General features: G+C 39.4%; 1 protein-coding gene across 1 annotated transcript in view; it reads left to right on the forward strand.

Moving 5' to 3' along the window:
• Nucleotides 1-22,584, forward strand: part of ADAM10 (ADAM metallopeptidase domain 10) — a 145,508-nt gene that overhangs the window by 55,209 nt on the left and 67,715 nt on the right. The window contains exons 3-4 of the mRNA XM_038419140.2: nucleotides 14,956-15,074; nucleotides 17,896-18,054. Of these exons, the coding sequence (XP_038275068.1) occupies nucleotides 14,956-15,074; nucleotides 17,896-18,054 (278 nt within the window). The remainder of the gene's footprint in view (nucleotides 1-14,955; nucleotides 15,075-17,895; nucleotides 18,055-22,584) is intronic.

The raw sequence follows: 22,584 nt of genomic DNA on the forward strand, positions 1-22,584 counted from the left end.
AACCCCAACAGGTGCGGCCATGCCAGGCCCCAGTGCACGCCATCCTGGAGAACCTCCTGCCAGGGCTAGCCCCGTCTGCACTTAGAGTGCACGTGGCGGCCATCTCCACCTTCCATCTGGGGTTCTCGGGGGGCGTGGTGTTTTCTCACCCAATGGGGGAACGGTTCCTTAAAGGGTTAGAGAGGATGTTCCCGTACTCCCGCCCCCCAGTCCCTCCATGGAACCTTTAACCTGGTCCTCTCTAAACTCATCTTAAACCCCTTACGAGCCCCTCGCTACCTGTTCTCTCCTCCACCTTTCCTGGAAGGTGGCATTTCTGGTTGCCATTACCTCTGCCAGAAGGGTGTCCGAACTGAGGGCCCTCACCTCTGAGCCACCTTATACAGTATTTGACAAGGTGCAGCTCCGGCCACACCCCAAGTTCCTCCTAAGGTGGTCTCCCAATTCCATTTGGGCCAGGACATTTGTCTGCCAGTGTTCTTCCCGAAGCCCCATATGAACCCGAGTCACTGCAGCTTGCACACCCTGGATGTGTGTTGAGTGCTGGCATTTTATTTGGAGCGCACCAAGCCCTTTCGCAAATCCGCGCAGCCATTTGGGGCTGTAGCTGAGAGGATGAAAGGCCTCCTGGTGTCGGCGCAATGGATCTCGTCTTAGATTACAAGCTGCATCCGGGTGTGCTATGAGCTTGCAGGTGTTCCGGCCTCAGTGGTCACAGCCCACTGAACCAGGTTGCAAGCAACTTCCACGGCATTCCTGTTACCGGTCCCGATCCAGGAGATCTACAGAGTAGCACACCTTCACGACCCACTACGCGGTCAACCAGCAGGCCAGAGAGGATGCGACAGTTGGCAGAGCAGTCCTCCGAATAGTTGTTCCATGACTCCTACCCTCCTCCAGAGGTAAGCTTGTGATTCACCTAATGTGGAATGGACATGAACAAGCACTTGAAGAAGAAAAAACGGTTGGTTACTTTCTCGTAACTGTTGTTCTTCAAGATGTGGTTTTCATGTCCATTCCACCACCCACCCTCCTACCCCTCTGTTGGAGTCACCGGCAAGAAGGAACTGGAGGGGGTCGGGCCGGCAGGGGTGTATATACATGGCGCAGTGGCTCCACTCGGGGGCCCCGCCAGTCCGACGGGAGCCACTAAGGGAAAAAGTTTCTGATGCTTGTGCATGCAGCGTGCGCACACCTAATATGGAATGGACATGAACACACATCTCGAAGAACAACAGTTACGAGAAAGTAACTGTTTTTTCACTACTGTGTGTAGTTTTTCTGACAACTTACTACTTCAATATTTGTACTAAAACAAAATGCACAGTACACCACAATCACACAAAGCGCTTAACTTGTAAATACGAATTAAAACAAGCTCTTGCAAAAGGTTTTCCTTATTTGGTAAACTTATTGTACAACTTCAGAAACAGATATTACAATAAGTTTTTTATAATTGGATAATCACCTAAGTACCATTTGTTTGGCAGCTTTAATGCTTGAGATTTGAAATGAACAGTTAATAAAACACCAGCTCAATAGGGAAATTAAGACCATTCAGAGTAACATATGGAAACCTGTTAAGTCTTTAGAATCGTAAATCTTATTGTTTAGATCAGTTGACATTGCTGCCTTGCAGACGGTACAAAATTTATTTTATTTTTTCAAGGTCTGAAATAGGAGACAATGAAAAGTTGCATGTGCAAGAAGTACAGGTTAGACTTAAAATTAACCTGCCTACAGTTATTTTTACATGCTCAGGATTTGCAAACCCAGTTGATTCTCATTCAGGTAGGTCCTCTAATTCTCTAGGTATCCTATTGGGAGGGTAGTGAATTCAGAAGTAACAAGACACTAGAGGGACTCCAACATGGTGTAACTCCCTGGTTCTCAATCAGGGATCTGCAGGCTGGTTTCAGGTGATCTACCAAACCTGGCCAGCATTAGACTTGCTAGGGCCCAGGGCAGAAAGCCAAAGCTCCGCCGTGCAGGATTGCAGTCCGGGGCCCCAAGCCCCATCACCCGGGGCTGAAGCCAAAGATTGAACAATTTAGCTTCGCAGTGCCCCCTGTAGCATGGAGTCCTGGACAGTTGCCCTGCTTGCTACCCCCTAATGTTGGCTCTGGCTTTTATATGCAGAAAAATAGTTGTTGTGGCACAGGTGGGCCGTGGAGTTTTTATAGCGTGTTGGGGGGGGCCTCAGAAAGAAAGAGGTTGTGAACCCCCAGTGTAACTTACACTGATTTGCTGATATGTGAGGGTAAGTATGTGTAAGGGAGTTTGATTGTAAAGGAGTTTAACTTACTCCATTATATGCCTTGCCTCTTAATATGGGATATTGGTCTCCATCTCATGGCAGTATTTTACTTTCTAACAGACTTTTCTTTTTGATAACAACAATAAGGCAATATTTGTGATGATCACTTTCCTTTAATAAACCCTCCAGCAGCAGTTTCAAAACCTTCTTTCGTAATATTATATTTAATTTTAAGGTTGAAAGAAAAGCTAGGCTTCTATAGCAATCTTGTAAATCAGATCTATCCCTTCATCTCAAATGATCATTGTAAGGTAACTCATGATTCTCGAGTGGAAGATTGAATCTTTCATGAAGTCTGCAACTTAAACGTAGGAAGCTGTATTTTGTCATATTAACTCCTGAGGTTGCAACTTCCAAACTGGACTGCATCCGATGAAGTGAGCTGTAGCTCACGAAAGCTTATGCTCAAATAAATTTGTTAGTCTCTAAGGTGCCACAAGTACTCCTTTTCGTTTTGCCAAACTGGACTATAAATCTACTTGAGTTCTTGTGTTGGCTCAACTCCTTGCTCCTGTAGGGTCCCTGACTTTGTGTTGAAAAAGGTAGAAACTTTGATCGAAGAAATGAAACTGTCCCAAAAATTGAAGAGTAATGGTAAATTGCCCTTCAGGGAAAAAGAGGACTCTTCTCAGCATATACATTGCCAACATAGAATCATAGAATCATAGAGTATCAGGGTTGGAAGGGACCTCAGGAGATCATCTAGTCCAACCCCCTGCTCAAAGCAGGACCAATCCCCAATTTTTGCCCCAAATCCCTAAATGGCCCCCTCAAGGACTGAACTCACAACAACATACCAACAGCAGAACAAAAATAATCTTAAATAGGTAACTCTGAAGTTCTATTATAGGATGAGTTTATTGTGCTAGATATTAATTAGTAATTGATTTTCATTTGAGGACAGGATTTGAAAAATTTACTTCACACCTCGTAGTCTCAGAATTAAGTCTGCCAATCAGGGTGAAAAATACGGGTACAACCAAGACCCGTGCTTATTCAAAGGAATAATAAACTGTCTTCTGTTTAGCTGTACTGTCAATTAGCTTTCTACTTAATGTAATTTACTATCTTTTTTTATACTTCTAATTTGTTCCATCAATCTGTCATCCACACCCACTAACCCCCACTCTGCATAGATTCTGCAAAAATTGATGACGCTCCCCTGGGAAAGATTGCTACTTACCATAGGGTGAGTGAATAAGTGGATTTTTCAAGTGCTTTTTCAGGACAAATGACTACATCTGCATATTACTAAATCATATTACAGGTACACTCAAAACAATTTTTCAAAGGCTCCACAGTTTCAGTAACCTAAGATTTTTTTCAGATATTTATTGCAAACCATTTTGTATAATTCCATTTGAAGTCAAGCGTCTGAATTAGCTTCTGTTGGAATGTGTAGCCTTTAGGAAAAAGCTGTTTTTAAAACACGTGATATATATGACAGTTTTTTTAATTTTTAACTGTGTGTAAGTTGAAAGGCCTTTCACATGGTTAGACCTGTGGATATATTTGTGGTCTGTAAGATTAATTTGATTCAAAGATTATTTAAGACACTATTTCAATATTTAATATCTATATAAAAAGGCTTAAACTTCAGTAGCAAAATACCTTCTATACATTTGCTTCAGTCTTTGACTTAGAAGTAAGGATGGCTACAGCTGATAACTGTCAAAAATGCAAATTTTCAAAAACTAGAATCCTATCTTAAAACAAATGTTTGGAACAATTTTTTAATGTGTTCACCTAACTGAGTGTTTCTAATGGTATTTTCATTGATCAGCACTAACAGAGGGCACCTATGGGATGGCTTGCACCGTTGGGCCCTGAGTGACCAGTGGATGCTGTTTGCAGTGGATGCGGTGCAGTTGCTCCCCAGGAGACTGACTGGAATTGTTGGTGGCAGCAGTTCTCTGCTTTTTGTGCTCATCCTGCATGTTTCTGAATGTAGTGGCTCCGATAGGCCAGTGTAGTCAGCACTGTATAGCTGCCTTTAGCAGTGGAGTCAGAAGAGTGGGCAAGCAGAGTAGGAAGGCAAAATAATCATACTAAGCCAAAAAAGTGGCAGTGTAGTTACCATACAGCCAAATCAATGCTTTTAATTGATAAATCTTAAACAAGTTCCCTAGAACAAGCTGGATAAGAAAAACGTTCAGCAAATTATCTTGAGTTCAGACTAGAGGCCTGTGGCAATTGGGATTAGCCCCTTTAATTAAATACTCCTGAACAGCCCAACTACATTCAGGCAACTGGACTCCAGTTACCATTGGGTTAACTTGGAACAAGATTAATTTCTGGATGCCATAACCTTACTGCCCCAAAAGTAGATGCTGTTGCAAAAGGCTGCGCATCCTGACAATACTGACAGTTTAGAGAGTCTTTTCAGGGAAGGGGAGAAGGAAAGGCTGGTCATGATGAGACAATTAGAATTAAAAATGTCCTTACTAAAATGTACTGGTCTTATTCCAGTATTCACATTTTCAGTTAAAATGTTCTTAATGTGCTGGTGGTACTGCAGAGTAAGAAGCCTTCATCTCCGCTACAGGCATAACTTTGGAACATATAAATTATCTGGCAATCACTTAAGCTCAGGATGGAAATGAGCCTTATTTGGCAAGTAGAATTTTAAGGGGTTTTTCCTTACCATTCAGTGGAACTCTTTAGATTCCCTTCAATTTTCACTTGAAATTAGTCCAAACCACTGACTGTTTTTTGATGGATAGGTTCATTTTTATTAATGTGTTCAAGCTGATGTTACTTCTGCAATGATTGTCATGAGATCTTTTTTTGGGGGGGGTAGGGAATGGGTATGTTGATTGTGCAGTCATTATGAACTGAGGGTTGGGGCATAGTGGTCCCAGAGCAGTTAGCTAACATGTTATGCTAGTTTTTTAGTCTTCAATATAGTATAGTTTTTTTTATAGCGTCTTCAATCTTCAAAGCTGTTAAACCAAGTAATTATTGACTACATTTGAACAGGTCATGAAAATGAAAGGTGCTAGTTTCACTGAAATTATATTGATATATTTGTCATCTTTAAAAGTGATATGCAAAGCATGCAGCCACAAATGAGAGAGACTGAGGTGACAATATTTTACCTCAATGAACAGGGGGAGGATTTCTTCTTGACTCTGTCAAGAAGTGACTTTACTCTGGGAGTTGTATATTGCCAGCTCAGTAGATATAGAAGCATCATATCTGCCAGGAATACAGAATGACCTAGCAGACCAGCTGAGCAGATCATTTACGAGTCACCATAAGTGGTCTCTTCGCCCCAATCTGGCCAAATACATCTTTCAGTGGACAGATTCCCAAAGTGGACCTATTTTGTGACAGTCCAACAGAAAGCATTAGCAGTTCTGTTCCATATGAGATCACAGCCCAAGTTCCATAAAACAACTTTTTATTGATATGGTCAGGCAAGACTTCTCTATGCTTTTCCACCAATCCCATTCATTTGCAGGATGTTGTTAAAGATAAAACTGAACGAGGTTAGTGTCACACTTATAACCCCAGCATGGGCCATCAGCACTGTTCTCCACTTTCCTGGCACTGTCTGTGAAACTTGCAATTTCACTTCCACTAGACTCAGACCTAATCTCCCAGGATCACGGTTGCCTACTCCACCTGAGCCTACAGACCCTTCACTTAATTGCATGGATGCTCCATGGATAGATGCTAAAGATCAGGCTTGCTTGGAAGATGTTCAAGAGGTAAAGCCTTCTGTGAGAGCTCCTTGCTAAATGGAAATGTTTCTCCATCTGGTCTTGCCAATATGGGCCATCACTGACTGGTTCATTAGTTCAACAAATTCTGGACTACGTATACCTGAAATACCAAGATTTGGCAGTTATAACATCAAAGTACATCTGGCTGCTATTTCAGTGTTCCATCCTAAAGTGGACAATCGTTCTGTTTTCTCCAGTGACATGGCCATAAGGTTTTTAAAGGGCTTAGTCAAATTATATCCTCAATTGCAAGAGCCCATTTCCCCAGGGGATCTAAACTTAGTATTGTCAAGACTTATTGGTTCCCCGTTTGAACTGCTGGCTACCTGCTCGTTGCTGTATCTGTCAATGAATGTGGCATTTTTTGATGGCCATTACCTCGGCCAGAAGAATAGAGAGCTGCAGGCATTAACGTCAGGACATCCTGTATGATCTATTTTAAGGACAAAACTTACCTACATCCTTATCCAAAGATCGCCCCAAAGGTGGTTTCCTCTTCTTCCATAATCCAACCAGTTTATTTGCTTGTATTCTACCCAAAGCCACCTACAACCAGAGTGGAAGAGTGTTTGGATACCTTGGACGTCAGAGCCTTGGCTCAAGGCTCCAGGGACAATGCTAGAGTGAGACAAGTTATTCTCTAATTTTTATTGAAATAGATTCTGATTCCACCTCCTGTCTTACAGTTTGAGAGTTGCCGAGAGTGGAATGCATATGTGCAATCATGCAAAAAATAAAATATGGTTGCAAACCTGTTCCATAAGTTGTTCTTTGTTTTGCACGTGCCCATTCCAGAACCCTCCCTCCTACCTGTCTCATCGGAGGTAGAGCAGAAAAGAATGGGGGAGGAGGGGCAGGGATGGCTTTGCCCTTTAAACTTGCATGCAGTGGCAAACGGCAGTAGGGGAAGCCTGAGTTGCCCAACAGGTTCTGCTAAAGAAAAAAATTTCCAATGGCTGGGTGCTTGGTGCACCGACATTGTGAGGAATGGACATGCCGTATATCTCAAACCAACAGTTACAGAACAGATTAGTAACAGGGTTTTTTTATCTTTTAGAAGATACTCAAAACACAGACTCTAAAAGAATCTGTTGGTTTATAGGGTAAGCCGTTCCATTGCATGCTTAGCTCATTTTTTCATACAGAAATTTTATTAGTGAACTGAAACATGTATATGAAAGAGCCCTCTGTTATAAAAATGCCTGCAGTTTGGACTGATCACTTTAAACTCAAGTTTAGATCCAGATGCAGACTTTTTCAGGGCTTCAAAGTGTTAGGATCCCTGTTTTTTATTCCTGTTCATCTGGTCTGTAAAATAATGCTTTTGACTTGGTATAATTGAAAGTAGTAAGGTTCTTTATGTAAGAAGTAAACTGGGAATGGAAAAGTGGAAACTATTCAACTATGGGGAGAGAGAAAGTAATTAGAAGCTTGCTTTAATTTGGGAAGAGTAACAAATTGTGCAAAATTGAAGGAGGAGATTAGGGACTCTAAGGCTGCATTTACATACCTGTTAGTCTTTGCTTTGGTTAGAGCTGCATTTCCTAGTTTACAGGAACTTCTCTTGGTGAGATTTCCCAAGTTGTCTAGTGCAAAAGGATAACAGTTGTCTCCTATTTTTGGAACCTGATGCAGAATTAAACGCTAAATGCTTTGCATACCTTAACTGTTATATTCAGTCAAAATAAGCATCAGTAGTTTTCAACTGTTTGCTTTTATGCAGTAATACTGAACATACATTTTTTTTTTAGCCAAAAAAAAAAAGGTATGATAGATATGATTAAAGCTTATGAGAAACTACCAAGGTTTTGTCTGAGCATAGGTAGCAACTGTTGTTTCACCTACAAACCTTTGACAAAGGGACAGTCTGACCTGTAAATTTTTTCAGTAAAATTGTTGAAACTGCTTTAAAATAGTCAGTTAAACATGGCTCATTACTGTATCTCCATGGTTGTGTGTGTGTGTATATATATATAATCATAGATTATGGTTGTATATAATCATAGATTATTATTGCTGTTTTAATTATTTAGTGAAAAAAACAAAGCCTAAAAATCAGCAGTAGTAAGCATGATTAAAACCATAGTTCTTGAATATTTTAGTTCAGCTCTATAGATAACATTACTATATGAAATGTACTTTTATGCTAATGTGGCAAACATGAAATATGAGAGAATTTGTACACTAGCTGTTTTTTTGCAATGAGTGAAAAAGATAATTTAACCAGCGTTCAAGCAACATAGCTTAGCCTATGCTGGGTATTGGTATTGCCTGTGTGGTGCTCAGTTTTTTCAGCAATACGTGGCTGCAAGCAAGAAGGTCAAAGCCATATTTCAAATGTATCACAATTCAGTTTATACATTTTAAGAAGTTCTGCTATGTCCGTTTATATAATTGTATTGAGCAAAATGGTTCATTTGTTTTCATTGCTAACAATAGATAACACATTAATAAAATGAGACTTCAATGCAAATCCTCAAGCACAGAAATTCAAAGGTAAGAGCCCTGTTGTCGAGGTACTACTTTGATCCCAAACTGTAAATTGACGTGGTTGTGTGGGTTTAAATCAACATCTACCTTTTAAAATATGTAGTACAGAATTTCATCATTACCACTGCCTGTCTAAAGTTTGGGGCTTAATTTGTACTTCATCCTTGAAATAACTTTCATCCCCCTCCCATTTTTTCCCCTTGGAATTAAAGTCAAAAATTCCCGCAACTCGTTAGAAAAAATTAGTGCTACTGACTTGCCAAACTTGCTGAGTTATGACTGATTATTCTTTTGCTACCCTGGAGTATGTGCAAATGACCAAGAGGAAGGCCTGTTAGATAATCTGATTAAAAACAGTTTTCGAACAAACAGATTTCTTAATTTAGGTAAACTAACTGAGGTGAGTAGGAAGTGATGAGGAAGAGTGAAGTCAGTATGTAAAAACATAAAGGGGTGTATTTTTATTTAAAACGCTAGTCTGTTTTTACTTATGACTGGCTGATCGTTCAAACTGCTCTGTTCATAATAAAAAGTTCAATCACTATTTTAATTATGCTACACTATTTTAATTAGCATTTGTGTGTAATCTGTAGTTTTACCCATATACTAGAACATAGTGGTGCCTTTTAGAAATCAGGAATGCTAATTCCAGTGGATATTGGAAGTTTACCTTATAGGCTAGTTTGATAAGTATGGGTTCCCAGGATGTACACATTCTCAGCTACCAACAGAAAAAGCTTTATCATAAGGTACAGGCCATCTAAGCAAACCTACCTCAACGGTTGCCATTGTGGAGTAGAAAGTGCAAGACTGAAGAGTGATGTGTAAATCCTCAGAAGAGGATTTTAGTGTCAGTTGAGACAGGAAGCCTGCTTATCCTACTCTGTGTGTAATTTTAGGTTGAATCCAATATATTCTGACTTTGTATATAATTTTCTTTTGTAATAAGGCCAGCTACATTCTCAATTCCACTTACTTTAGTTGAGCAAATGTGTCCAAGAGGAGAATTTGGCCCTGATTATATAGTATTCCTACACCTGTTGAGTAGTTATGTAGTTTTCAATGTTTAGATATAATAAGCTTGTCCTTTATTTTCCAGTAGCTCATGGTTGACTTCAGTTTATATGAATTAGAACTTGAAAAGTTTAATCTTACAGTACTTTATTTTCAATAATATGCTACTGTATCACATGTAATACAGAGATCAAGGATCATTCTTTGCTCTGAGCATATAGATTAAGTTAAGGTTCTGCAGGCAAAATAAAAACATTTGAATTTCCTTTTAGAAAGAATACCACACTTGAGTCAGCTGTGACAGAGGTCTTGCTAGGATTTCTAGCAAACACCAATGAAATCAGGGAGACTAGGTCATTCTTTCACACGTGGGCCTCCCCAGGAGGAAGATAGCAGTCCATCAGATGTGAGGGTGGAGATCTGTTACTAGAGTTTCAGCAGAGGGTTCTAGTCAAGGGCTTGTCTACACACACCAGTTTGGCTTAAATCAGTTTAAAAATGTATTTAAATTGGTATAACCTTGTTAACCTTGTGTATGGACACCTATATCTGTTTAAACTTGCCTTATTAGTTTATCTTGATTTACAGGTATAATCTGATAAGAATCTCCACACACAGGTTTTTAAGTCTGTTTAAAACAACACCTTTAAACCAGTGGATAGAGCAGGACTAAGCAAGAGCATATTGTGAACTTCATTATATTGCGAATCATCAGCTGGATTAACTTTATTGTTTAAAATGGATGAAGTTGGTGACCAGGGCAGTTGTGTAACTTGTCAATGTAATATCAAAATAAAGTAATAGCTAATATTTTAGTTTCATTCTGTGATTGTGAATTCTTCAATTTTCCATCTGTTTGTCACTCTAAATATTTATAGTTTACCAGTACATATAGTATATATGTCTAGAAATGTACTGTTTACATAAGGGCATCCTGTAGACACAAACGTTCAGAGAGACATTAGTTTTCTTCTTACAACCAAATATAAAGTTCATCTACTTAATCTTACAGGCTGTGTAGCAGTGTGCATTTCTCATCCTGTCATAAATTACTAATTTACTTAAAGCTAATCTACCAGATGTTAATTTTGAGGGTTGAGCTTACTTTCTCAAAAGATTAATACATAAAATAGCATGCTGTTTGTTGCCGGAGTGGTGTGCACTATTTAATAGAGTAGGTTAGAGAATAGGAAACTTAGTGCCTTGTTTCTTATTACTGAATAAGTAATATGGCTGTAGAAATATAAGGATAGTTGTATTTGGAGGTTTACTTATTGCATTTTGTATTGGTGTTGAAAAAAATCAAAGAAAAAACTTGTCTGGATATAGACTTCACTATCCATTTTTCTGAATTTAAGTGAAATTGTGTCTTAATATCAAGAAAATGCTGAAGATATTTTTAAGAAACTTGAAGATATTTATTAGATAATTGAGGTGTATATGGAACAAAATTGGATTGAAAGTGACTGACAACGTGACTGACTTCAGACATTAACCCCCTTTATTTTTTTATACTGTGAGCACAAATGGACAGTAGGTTTCACTATATAAATTATGAATCAGAATGTGTTTGTATTGTGTACATCTGAATGTATGGGGGAGAAATTGATTTTTTTTCTTGTTTGTTTAAACAGTGGATTTAAGAGAAGTCAATATTGATCTGATAACTGTTTCCATGCCAGCAGATTAAGGGGAAAGTAAAGATGAAAAGAGTCAACAATATTTATTATCACTACAGAAATGAAAATTACAAACCAAGTAAAACCCTTTTTATATGTGCTTATTTCAGGTTTGTCTTACTACTTTGATTAGTTATTCTTCAAATACAAAAGAATTCTCTTAGCCGTTCCGTGTAATGAAATTTTCCAGTTTGGCATGTACCTGTAACAACTATTGTAATTATTTTGATATAGAAATTGTGTTCAATTATTGCTGTGGCTTATTTAAAAAGCTGATTACTATATCCATGTATGGAAAACATTTAAAATAAAATGCAAATCTGGAATTTAAAAAGGAAATTTCTTTCCAGTAGGGATGTAAAATGTTAACTGATTAAACAATAAGCATTAGTCTGAGGCAGGATGTATGCAGAGTTCTAGCCATGTCAGTCTCAGAATATTGAAGTGGATCATGGTATGCATCTATGTCACACAACAAATTAGGAAGGATGGTTTAGTGGTTAAGGCATTGGACCGGGGCTAGGGAGATTGGAGGTAATACCCTGCCACAGGCTTCCTATGTGAATCTTGGGCAATTCTTAATCTCTGTTCCTCAGCTTCCTATTTACAAAATGGAGGTAATACTATGCCTTGCATATTTAGATTGTAAGCTCTTGAGAGCAGGGCCATCTCTTGCTGTGCTTGTATAGTACCTAGAACACAGAGTCCCTGATTTCAGTAAGAGCCTCTACAAGAGGAGAGGAGGATAATATTCTGTAACACAATCTCCATCCAAGATTTCGGTAAGGATAATTCTCTGTAGCCTGAGAAGGATGAATGTCAGTCTGTGTTGCACATGTGAATTCAAGTTATGTCAAGTCTGCCTGCCAGTGAAGCTCTGATTGGAACCTTTGTGTTATGAGGCACACATGCTGTGAGGGAAATGTGTTCTTTGATAGCATCTCCAACTTCTGCCACTATTCCCTTCCTATGTGATTCTAGAGCTGGGTAGGTTCTGCTGCTGATAGGGGAGCGTTTGGATCCTTGCTAGTAGTGCCTCCTGAGAACAGATGAAAAGCCCAAAGCTTGACCATCTCTCAGGGGATGTGTACCTGGGGACATTCAGGAAAATTAACACAGATCAACTGAAGGTGCAAAGTCAGTACAGATCTTTAATTGATTTGCCTCTCGTAGAGACTTTGTCTACAGTACAAAATTATTTTGAAATTATTCTATTTGAATTTTCGGAAGCAATTTTATACATTCAGTCTTGTGTGTCCCCACTAAAGCACATGAATTCGGTGGCGTGCATCCACAGTACCAAGGCTAGCATCGAATGTTGGAGTGGTGCACTGTGGGTAGCTATCCCACAATTCCTGCAGTCCCCACCGCTCATTGGAATTCTGGGTTAAGCTCCCAGTGCATGATGGGGAGAAAACATTCTTGCAGGTGTTTCTGGGTGTCTCTCGTCAGTCTCTCCTCCCTTCGTGAAAGCTATGACAGACAATCATTTCATGCCTTTTTGGCGTGCAGACACCATACTGCTTTCAGCAGACGGTGCAGTATGGTGCACTGCTTCTCTCCTGGTACTATTAATCCACCTTGCATTTTCTCTCATCTTTCTATGTAATCTCTAAGTATCTATTCTTTCTCTTCCTCATCGACTGCTTCCACTGCCAACTCTGCTCGGCCATCATGAACTGAGCAGCACAGCTTCTGCCACCAACTCTGCTCTCCCGCTCTTGCCGCTCTATCGAGCTTCTCCATGTTTTCTGTCCTGGGCTCCCGCCTCTGTGAATGCTACAGAAGACAACCATTTCCTGCCTTTTTTTGGCTATTGTGAACCGAACACCACCTCTTCTGCTGCCACTCTACTCTCCGACGTTTCGCGCCTTTTTTTCAGGATTGCCCATGCAGGCGCCATAGCGTGGCAAGCACGGAGCCCGCTCAGATCTCCGCTGCAGTTTTGACCATTGTAAATACCTCGCACATTATCCAGCAGTATGTGTAGTACCTACAAAACTGGGCAAGGAAGCAATGACAGCGTGATTACTATACTGTTGAGAACATGGACACAGACAGACATTCCTAGAATCACGGCATGTGGCAATTGGGAGATCATGGTGACGTTGGGCCAGGTTCATGCTGTGAAACGCTGATTCTGGGCCCGGGAAACAAGCGCAGAATGGTGGGACCGCATAGTGTTGCAGGTATGGGATGATTCCCAGTGGCTGCAAAACTTCTGTATGCGTAGGGCCACTTTCATGGAACTTTGTGACTTGCTGTCCCCTGCCCTGAAGCGCAAAGACACCAAAATGAGAGCAGCCCTCACAGCTGAGGAAAAAACAGTTTGGTCATGTGGACAGAATCAGTTTTATTTCAAATTAACTCGGCTAATTCCTAAATAACCATGTACTGTAGACCAGGCCTTAGATGGCTGGCTTCATGTGCATCCACCCCTTTGGTGTTTAGCAGTGGCAGCGGCACCTGTGTCCATCTCATTGTTTGAATGTACAGCAAGGCACTCCTGTAATGAGGAAGAGTCATACAATAGAAATAAGACCTAAATGAAACTGATATTGCAAACTTCATTAAAAACAAAACCCAGGTTGATTTTATTTTAAGAGCTTTCTAGTATTGGGAGGGTGATTCTACATGCAAAACATAATGTTTAAATGTTTCAGTCCTGATTAATTTAGATGACTAAAATAAGATTCCAGGTAAAGGTAATTATTATTTTTGTTCAATTGGACTATGCAGTTGTTTTTAAAAAAATACTTCAGTAATGTGGCACTTGTCATACTGTAATACAAATAATAGCATTGGAGTGAAAATGAATTTTGGGCCTAATAGTTGTGAATCACTAGTGGTGTATTGCAGCAATTGCGATATTTCAGTTGTTGCATTTTTCAGACCATAACCTTATCTTGGCTTAGTGAAAGAACTGTCTTTATTAATTAATTACAAAATTAGTTTGTAAAAATTGTCATGTTTAATAAAAAAAAAAAATTAAATCAACAAAGTTGACATGTTTTATGTCTTGATAACTTCCACTTATATTTAGAGGTTGAATCATAAACTTGTGCTCCTGATTTCCAAAGAGAGATCATTTATATTTCTAGTGGGATTAAATGTAGTCGGAGTGTTAAATATAAGTAAATCAGTTCAATTTAGATGGAATTGAACTGCTATGGTTACATGTAGTAATCCCTACACATTTTTGTGGACTTTTTATTACAAGTGTTGGTGTCCAGCTTACTTTTTGAAATTAAGCCAACAGTATACCTATACTTTAAGTCTCTCTGCTGGAAATTGCAAGTAAAATAAACTGAAAATGAAGAGATTACTAACTTTGAATAGTTTATAATGCTTTATCAAAGAAAAGATGGCTCTTCCTTCAGTTACTCCTGTGTTTTATGGAGGAGTGAGAACAAAATCCATAATTAAGACTGAGCAGGTAAGATTAGGTTTGTGAACTTTAAGACTGGCCATGATTTCTTTCTCACGTTATTTTGTTAGTACAGTTACATCAGAAACATCTGAATACCATTATGTACTGAACTGAAATCATTCTTGTAATACGTTTGCTTGTCTCATGCTCTATGTAAGGAATATTGTTTCCATATTGGTAATATTTTTAAAGGATTTGCAGGGTGTATTTACAGCCCACATTTTAACACAGTCTGTATTCAGCAGTGCTTGTGTAATTGAAATTATATTTGTTTACTATCTTTTGTTTACTTCATAGACACTTCAACCTTCGAATGAAGAGAGATACATCCCTCTTTAGTAATGACTTCAAAGTAGAAATATCAAATAAAGTAGTTGATTATGATACCTCCCATATTTACACTGGACACATATATGGTAAGTACAACAACAATTTCACATGGATTAAAAAGTGCAATGATTTTAAGAAAATGCTATTTGATTTTAATGTTGCTTTGACTTATGAAGTGGCAAATACTTGATCAAATTGTTCAAAAATATTAATTTAAAATTTCCTTAATTGAAAAAATACTAAAATGTGATGCGTGGACAGTTGATTAATCTTTTCCTAACTTAGTTTTGGTGGACTTAATGCAAAATATTTTCTTAACTTTTTTTTGGAGTCATTCAGATTCTGAATACATTCTACATTTTAAATACATTCTCAAGAATGTGGGTACTGCACTTCTGAACATAGTCTGTCTTTCCTTTCTTCCCTCCTTCCTTTCAAATAGATGGTGACTTCATTCTGTGTATTTGCTTAAATATGAACTGAACCAGATGGCTGAACACTTGATTTGATCAGCCCCTATTCAGTTACACTACTAAGTGGCCCAACTACACTATCAGGCAACATTGTACCTGAAGGATTCTGACAAGCAATGTGGTGAACTTAGACACCCATATACCAAAAGGAGGCCCCTGTAAAAATTGTATGTAATCTGGTGCTTAGCCCTTGGTACAAGCTGAACGTGGAAGCTAGTCCTGACCTTCCCCGTAATGCTTTCTGGAAAAACTTGAAATTTTCTGTTAAGTTTCTACAAGGATTATGAAATGGCTACAGGTGATAGAGTATGAAATATTGAATTTGATGCCCATTCAGATTTATTTCCATTTAAGAGTTCACATACCTTGAACTATAAAACTTTATGCTCATATTGAATGAATGGTGAAAGGAATCCAGAGAGTCTTCACCAACATAGAATCAATAACTCAGTCATTAACTGTAAATGCCTGCATTCCAGAATATATATAACTGGAGATGTAAAGTCTGGGGGAGAAGAGTAGTCTCCACTACTGGTGGTTCATACATTTGTTGATGGGAACCAAAATCTTTTGTGTATTTCCATAAGAGAGCACCATCTACAAAGTGATGTACTTATGGTATCTTGTGCCTCTTCCCCCCCCCCCCCCCCCCCCAAAAAGTTGGAAGACATGCAGGGATACATAGTTGTTTTCATAGTTACACATGGTGCTTTTCCTTAAGTGTGTTCTGGGCTCAAATTGTGTGTGTGTGTGTGTGTGTGTGTGTGTGTGTGTGTGTGTGTAAATTTGCAGTCATTTTTTTTTTAAGGTTGTCTTGGGATACAGCCCTTACAAAATGTCACGCTTTTACATTTCAAAGTGCTTGAATGCTTGTGTATAGCCAGACTGTCTTCAAGACAGCTATGCCCTGTCGGAGTCTGGGGTAAACTATGTAGTGGAAATCTGGGGTTATTTGGTTAAAGGGTTCATGAGAGAGCCCCTCCCACAAACGACCAGCTTTTAATTTGCTAAGTGCTCTAAAATCAGGTACACAGTGATACTAGAGTGGGGAGCTGAGAATAAGTAGGCAAAGCTTATACCATGTACTAGTACATAGTTCTCAGAGTTTGTACGGGTGGGATATAAGGTCAGGGAAATTGTAAGAGGCTCATCTTAAGACTAAAGGTCAGTTTGAGCTCTTCAAGGAAATTCTTAGTGAATGAGAGGCCCTGACAATTGATCTACTCACCTCAACTCAGCTGGTTACTTGAGGAGGCTGGTGCTCATCTGCAGTCCCAGTGACCGTGAGTTCAGATCCTCTCCTCCATCTGACTCTCGTGATTGAGTTTTAAGCATGTGGAGACTACATACAGATTCATCTGGGTTCATCTTGTCTCTGGAATCAGAGCCATGCTCAAATGCAAATGATCTGCTGGGTCCTAAAGGGATACCCAGAATGCAACTGTACTCACCAGTCCTGCTGGTCTTTCTAGCTGCTAACTGTAGGCATGTGAGAAGTGCTAGCAAAGCCTCTCTACAGCACCCCTTTGGTCTTATAATTGCCCCTCAATCATGCCCTATATAATATTTTGAAAACTGGAAATTCACATGGAAAAATATATTTGTAGGATATACATGCTCCTCCATTGCCTTGTGCCTCATTCTATTTCAGAACATAAGATTAACTTCCCCAATTTAAACATTGGCAAATGAGCAAATGAAAAGTTGAAATGACTTTCCTATATGAGCTTAACTCTTTTTTAATCCTTGATGTCTGAACAGAGGAGTCTTCGTCATCCCTTAGCCTCTTCCAACCAGTAGCAAGTATTTAGATCACCGATGCTTTACAGAATACAGTGAGGGTCCATTTAATAGCCTGAATAGGAGTTCTGATTTGGAGCTGTACAGGGCTTGGCTAGGGAAAGGGCGTTATGATACTGTGGTAATCCCAGTTCCTGTAGCAATCCCTGTGGGGGGAATCACTTGGTTTTGTGGGAAAGTATTGCTTTAACACTTTTCAATGTTTTGCTTTTTAACAGTTGTTTTGTTCTTGTAACACTAGCCTTTTAAGATACATGTAAGAGGACCCTAAATCTGCATTTCTTGGTTTGCCAATGTTGGCATCTTAGGGATTAGGCTCATATTCTGGACGATCATGAGTACAGGGCTTTGCTGAGTACCTATTACTTTCTGTATGTTAACTGTTTTGCATCTGAATAAAAATATATCTGAGGTGGTCATGGGAATTTTAGTTTTACAGCTTTGTTCTTCAGACTTTCCTTTTTGAATTCATATTTCAGGTGTATTCTCGTAAGTAAAGTTAATTCACACACTGTTTCCTTGTATTGATTTCAGAGTGTATTCTTTGGAATTGTTTTTGTATATAAACTGTAAGAATGTTTTGAGATGGGTGTAAATGTTTTTTTCAAAACACATCTGCTGCTTTCTTTAATAGGTGATCAGGGAAGCTTTAGCCATGGATCTGTTATTGATGGAAGATTTGAAGGATTCATCCAGACTCACAGTGGCACCTTTTATGTTGAGCCAGCAGAGAGATATATTAAGGACAGAACCCTACCATTTCACTCTGTCATTTATCATGAAGATGATATTAGTAAGTACTCCCACATTGTGCTGTAGACAAAGAGAAAATGTTTTCATTAAATGTCAAGCTGCCTAAGTCATTAGTAAGTTTCAAACTGAGGGGTCTATGGAGACAAATATTCCAAGATTCTCATCATACAACAGTGTGAGTCATGATGTCCTGACGTGATCCATGTGCAGTTATGGTCTGAAAGGAGTCTAGAGCAGGCACAAACCTTACCCCACTTCAAACTTTTGTTGTTGGTTTTTTTATTCGCCACTTGGGCTAGTCCTCTAGCTGCCAGACCGGTGTACTAGTGGAGATCTTTCCTGCAAAGTAAACACAAAGACTTCCCTTGAGCTTGTTAAAATGTCACATACTGACCATGGTGCTTTCTTGTGAAGTTCTGTGGTATCCAAAAGGAGGGATGAGTAATCTAAATTCACATTAAAGAGCTCCTAGATTAATATAATATAAGAAAGATCCCTAATTTAGCCGTGTAGAAAGCAACAGCTTTCCCTGCACACATGGTTCCAGACTCCTTCAGACTGGTACTTAAAAGGTGCAGTAACAGCCAGCAGCTGGCATTCTGGAACACAGCTCTGATGGGAATTTTCAGTTGATTGGAAAGTGCAGAAAATGCTAGCTACTAAGGTCGTAGATTGTAAGGCTAGAAGGGACCAATGTAATTATCTTGTCAGACCTCCTGTATAATACAGACCATAAGACTTCTGAACATTCTGAATTATTTCCTGTTCAAATTAGAGCATATTTTATAGAAAACAATCCAGTTTTGATTTAAAAATTGCCAAAGATGGAGAATCCACCTCCACCCTTGGTATGTTGTTCCAGTGGTTAATTACCCTGTTAGAAATTTACATCTTATTTCCAGTCTGAATTTGTCGATCTTCAACTTCCAGCCATTGTATCGTGCTGTACTCTTGTCTGCTACATTAAAGAGCCCATTATCAAAGTTTCATTTCCCACATAGATACTTTTAGACTGCTCAAGTCCCCCCGTATCCTTCTCTTGTTAAACTAAATAGATTGAGCTCCTTGAGTCTATTGCTGTAAGGTAAGGCATTATTTTTTAATATTTTAATCATTCTCATTGCTCTTTTCTGAACCCTCTTCAATTTATCAACATCCTTATTGAATTGTGGACCCCAGAACTGGTCAGAGCATTCCAATAGTAGTTACACCAACACAGTAGAGGTAATAAAAGCTCCCCACTCCTACTTGAGATTCCCTGGTTCATATATCCAAAGATCACGTTAGCAGCAGCCCTTTTGGACACAATGCTACACTGGGAGCTGGTGTTCAGCTGATTATCCGCCGCAGTGCACATACCTTTTCTGGGTCACGGCTTTCCAGGATAGCGTCCCCCATTCTGCAAGTAGACTATATTCTTTGATCTAAATGTATAACTTTACATTTGGCCATATAAAATATGTTCAACGTTACCAAGTGATCCATATTGCTTTGTACCAGTGACCTTACAACTCCCTGAGCCTTTGCATCATCTGCTTGTGCACATTGATAATAACGTTAAGTAGTTATAGGGCCAGGAACTGATCACTGAGACCCAACTAGAAACATCTCCACTTGATGACTGTACCCTATTCACAATTAAATTTTGGGTCTGTCTACACTCTAGCTGTCTATACTTCAGCTGGAGCTCAAGCTAGCGCATTTAAAAAAAACAGCATGGGCTCTCAAGCTTAGGGAGTCAGTATATGACATCAAAACTACTTGCTTTATTTACCAGATTTATAATCTTGTCAAAAATATATAAAGTTTTAAAAGATCTATTTTCCATAATCCTGTGTCAGTTGCTTCCTTATTTTGTCAAGCAGCCATGTGCCCCCTGCCCACCCCACTGCAGGGGCACGCTGGCCCCTTCCTGGAGCGGTGTGGGGCTGGGATAGGCAGGGAGCCTGCCTTAGCCTCGCTGCGCCCGCTGCCTGGCAGGAAGCCACACCCCCTGCCTGAGCCCCCTCCCAGAGCCAGCACCCCAACCCTGAGCCCCCTTCTGGAGCCAGCACCCCATACCTCCTTCTGCGCCCTGAAACCCCTCCTACACCCCAAGCTCCAGCCCTGACCCCCTCCCAGAGCCAGCACCCCATATTCCCTCCTGCATCCAAACTCCCTTCCAGAGCCTGCATCCTGCAGCCCCTCCTGTACCCAAACACTCTTCCCCAGCCTGGAACCCCTCCTGCACCCAAACTCCCTCCTAGAGCTTGTACCCCTCACCCCATCCTGCACCCCAAAACCTCTTCCCCAGGCTCAGCCAAGAGGCCCCTCATACTGTGAATTCCAGCCCAGAGCCCACACCCCCTCCCGAACCCCAACCCCCTGCCCCAGCCCAGTGAAAGTAAGAAATGGGGAGTGGAGTGGGCAGGGCAGGCAGGGCTTTGGGGAAGGGGCGCGGCCTCGAGGAAGGGGCAGGGTAGATTCTGGGTTGCCCTTGGATTCAAAAACTGATCTTGGGCATAAAAAGGTTGGAGACCACTGCTTTAGAGGCTGCGGTTTAACATCTTCCTGAGTTTCTGTTAGAATGGGAAGAGTTTCTTCATCATCAGCTATTTAATTTTGCTTTGATTTTTCATTGATAGCTTAGGATAACTTCGGGGCTTCCGTACATTGAAATATTTTAAAAATTAATGTATAATGTTTACTAAGACACCTCAAAACAATTCAGTGAGACCCTAAACTTTCTTTGCCTTTCAAAGCATACTGTCTTAGATACATAATCTTGTTTGTAATTGTAGTTTAATGAAACAGTCTCTGTAGAACTTTTTAAATTGAAAACAAGAGTGCACAAATCTTAGTTCCTCTTGCTGTGTAATCTCTAACTACTTCTAACTCTCATGAAATAGATGCAGATTGACATAGACAGCAGCTTGCACTGGAGAGGCAACAAAAAAAAAACACACCTCTCAATGCTAATTCAGCAGGTTGTGGGGGAGGGGAAGGAATCTTTTTGCTTTAAAATGGAATATTTTTGGTCAGCTGTGTTTGAGCCTTTTGAAACAATATACTTTTAGAGCCTTTTCAGGAACCAAAGTGCAACATATGATTAGCATCTCAATGAAATCTTATTCAATAGACAAACAAAAGGTTTTTTTGTAAATGGGGATTATATTGTCATCTTTATGAGAAGGCTTTTGTCTGTTACAATGGATGTGGTGACCAGTGGAAGTCAGCCTTCTATTCATGACTTTGAACACAAAATGAATGATTTCAGATTCCTGAGCCACTCCCAGTCAAACTGTTTTATAACTCTGGCAATATAATGCAAATTAGTTACAGTCATTGATGGATTAATTTTGGAAACCAGTTTCTTCCACACACTAAGGCTTTCAAATGAATTCTTTATTTAAATATGTGAACTATATAATATGTTCTTGAGTCACATTATTAAATACAAAATAACTTGCATGTTTACTCAGGTTAGTTGTGGAAGGGAAATCCTGCTCACAAATCATTTACAGTAAGTCATAAAGGAAGTGGAAATTTTGGTGACCTCTTCAAGGCCTTGGAGAAGTTGTGTATTAACTTTTAATTGTTTAAAAAAAAAAATCCTGTACCTGTTTTGGTGAGTCCTTATTTTGGTAATGTAGCATTATTCATCATGAATAAATTTACCCAAATTTACAAATTGTGTTTTTTAATTACAACTTGCATTTTTGTGCCCCCTACTTGTGGTCACCATCTTGTAGATAAAAATATTTTTGAAGGTGTTATGGGAACCCAGCGTGAGTGGTTGATAGTTCAGAAAAAAACAAACCTGTATTAAAGGAGTAAACTTATAAATAGAAGTTTTAAAATTGTTAAAGTTTTTCTTAAATCGCTTCTAGTGAGGAACCATTTTATCTAAATCCAGTGTACTTTTAGGTTTCAGAGTAGCAGCCGTGTTAGTCTGTATTCGCAAAAAGAAAAAGGAGTACTTGTGGCACCTTAGAGACTAACAAATTTATTAGAGCATAAGCTTTCGTGAGCTACAGCTCACTTCATCGGATGCATCCGATGAAGTGAGCTGTAGCTCACAAAAGCTTATGCTCTAATAAATTTGTTAGTCTCTAAGGTGCCACAAGTACTCCTTTTTCTTTTTGAGTGTACTTTTAATTATTTAACCATGCATTGCTTAGTTGATAGCACTGTTTACTAACAAATAGAAAAACAGAAAAAAAAAAAATCAAGTGACCTGGTTTCTTGCTCTCCAGACTGATATTACACTTGGTATTCTGACAGAGTAAAAATTGATTTCTCACTTAAAACATCCCTAGTTACTAGTGTCATTAACACTTCATAGCTTTCTGCCTCCCAGTTATATGTAAAGTGTTATGGCTGTCACTAAATATTAAGTAAGGAGAGTAGGGATTTTAAAGGGATTATATGTAAGGATGTGTAAAAAGTTCCCCAGTGTGGCCTCTGTTTCAAATATCCAACACTTGTAGGAGAATAGGAAAAATAGTTTTACAGTTGTTCAGTGTATTAGCTTGCAGCCCTTTGGTCAGAAGATCATCCTATTTACATCCAGTGCAGGCTCAGTAGAGAG

This window comes from Dermochelys coriacea, chromosome 10, assembly GCF_009764565.3.
Source record: "Dermochelys coriacea isolate rDerCor1 chromosome 10, rDerCor1.pri.v4, whole genome shotgun sequence".
Taxonomy (NCBI): Eukaryota; Metazoa; Chordata; order Testudines; family Dermochelyidae; genus Dermochelys; species Dermochelys coriacea.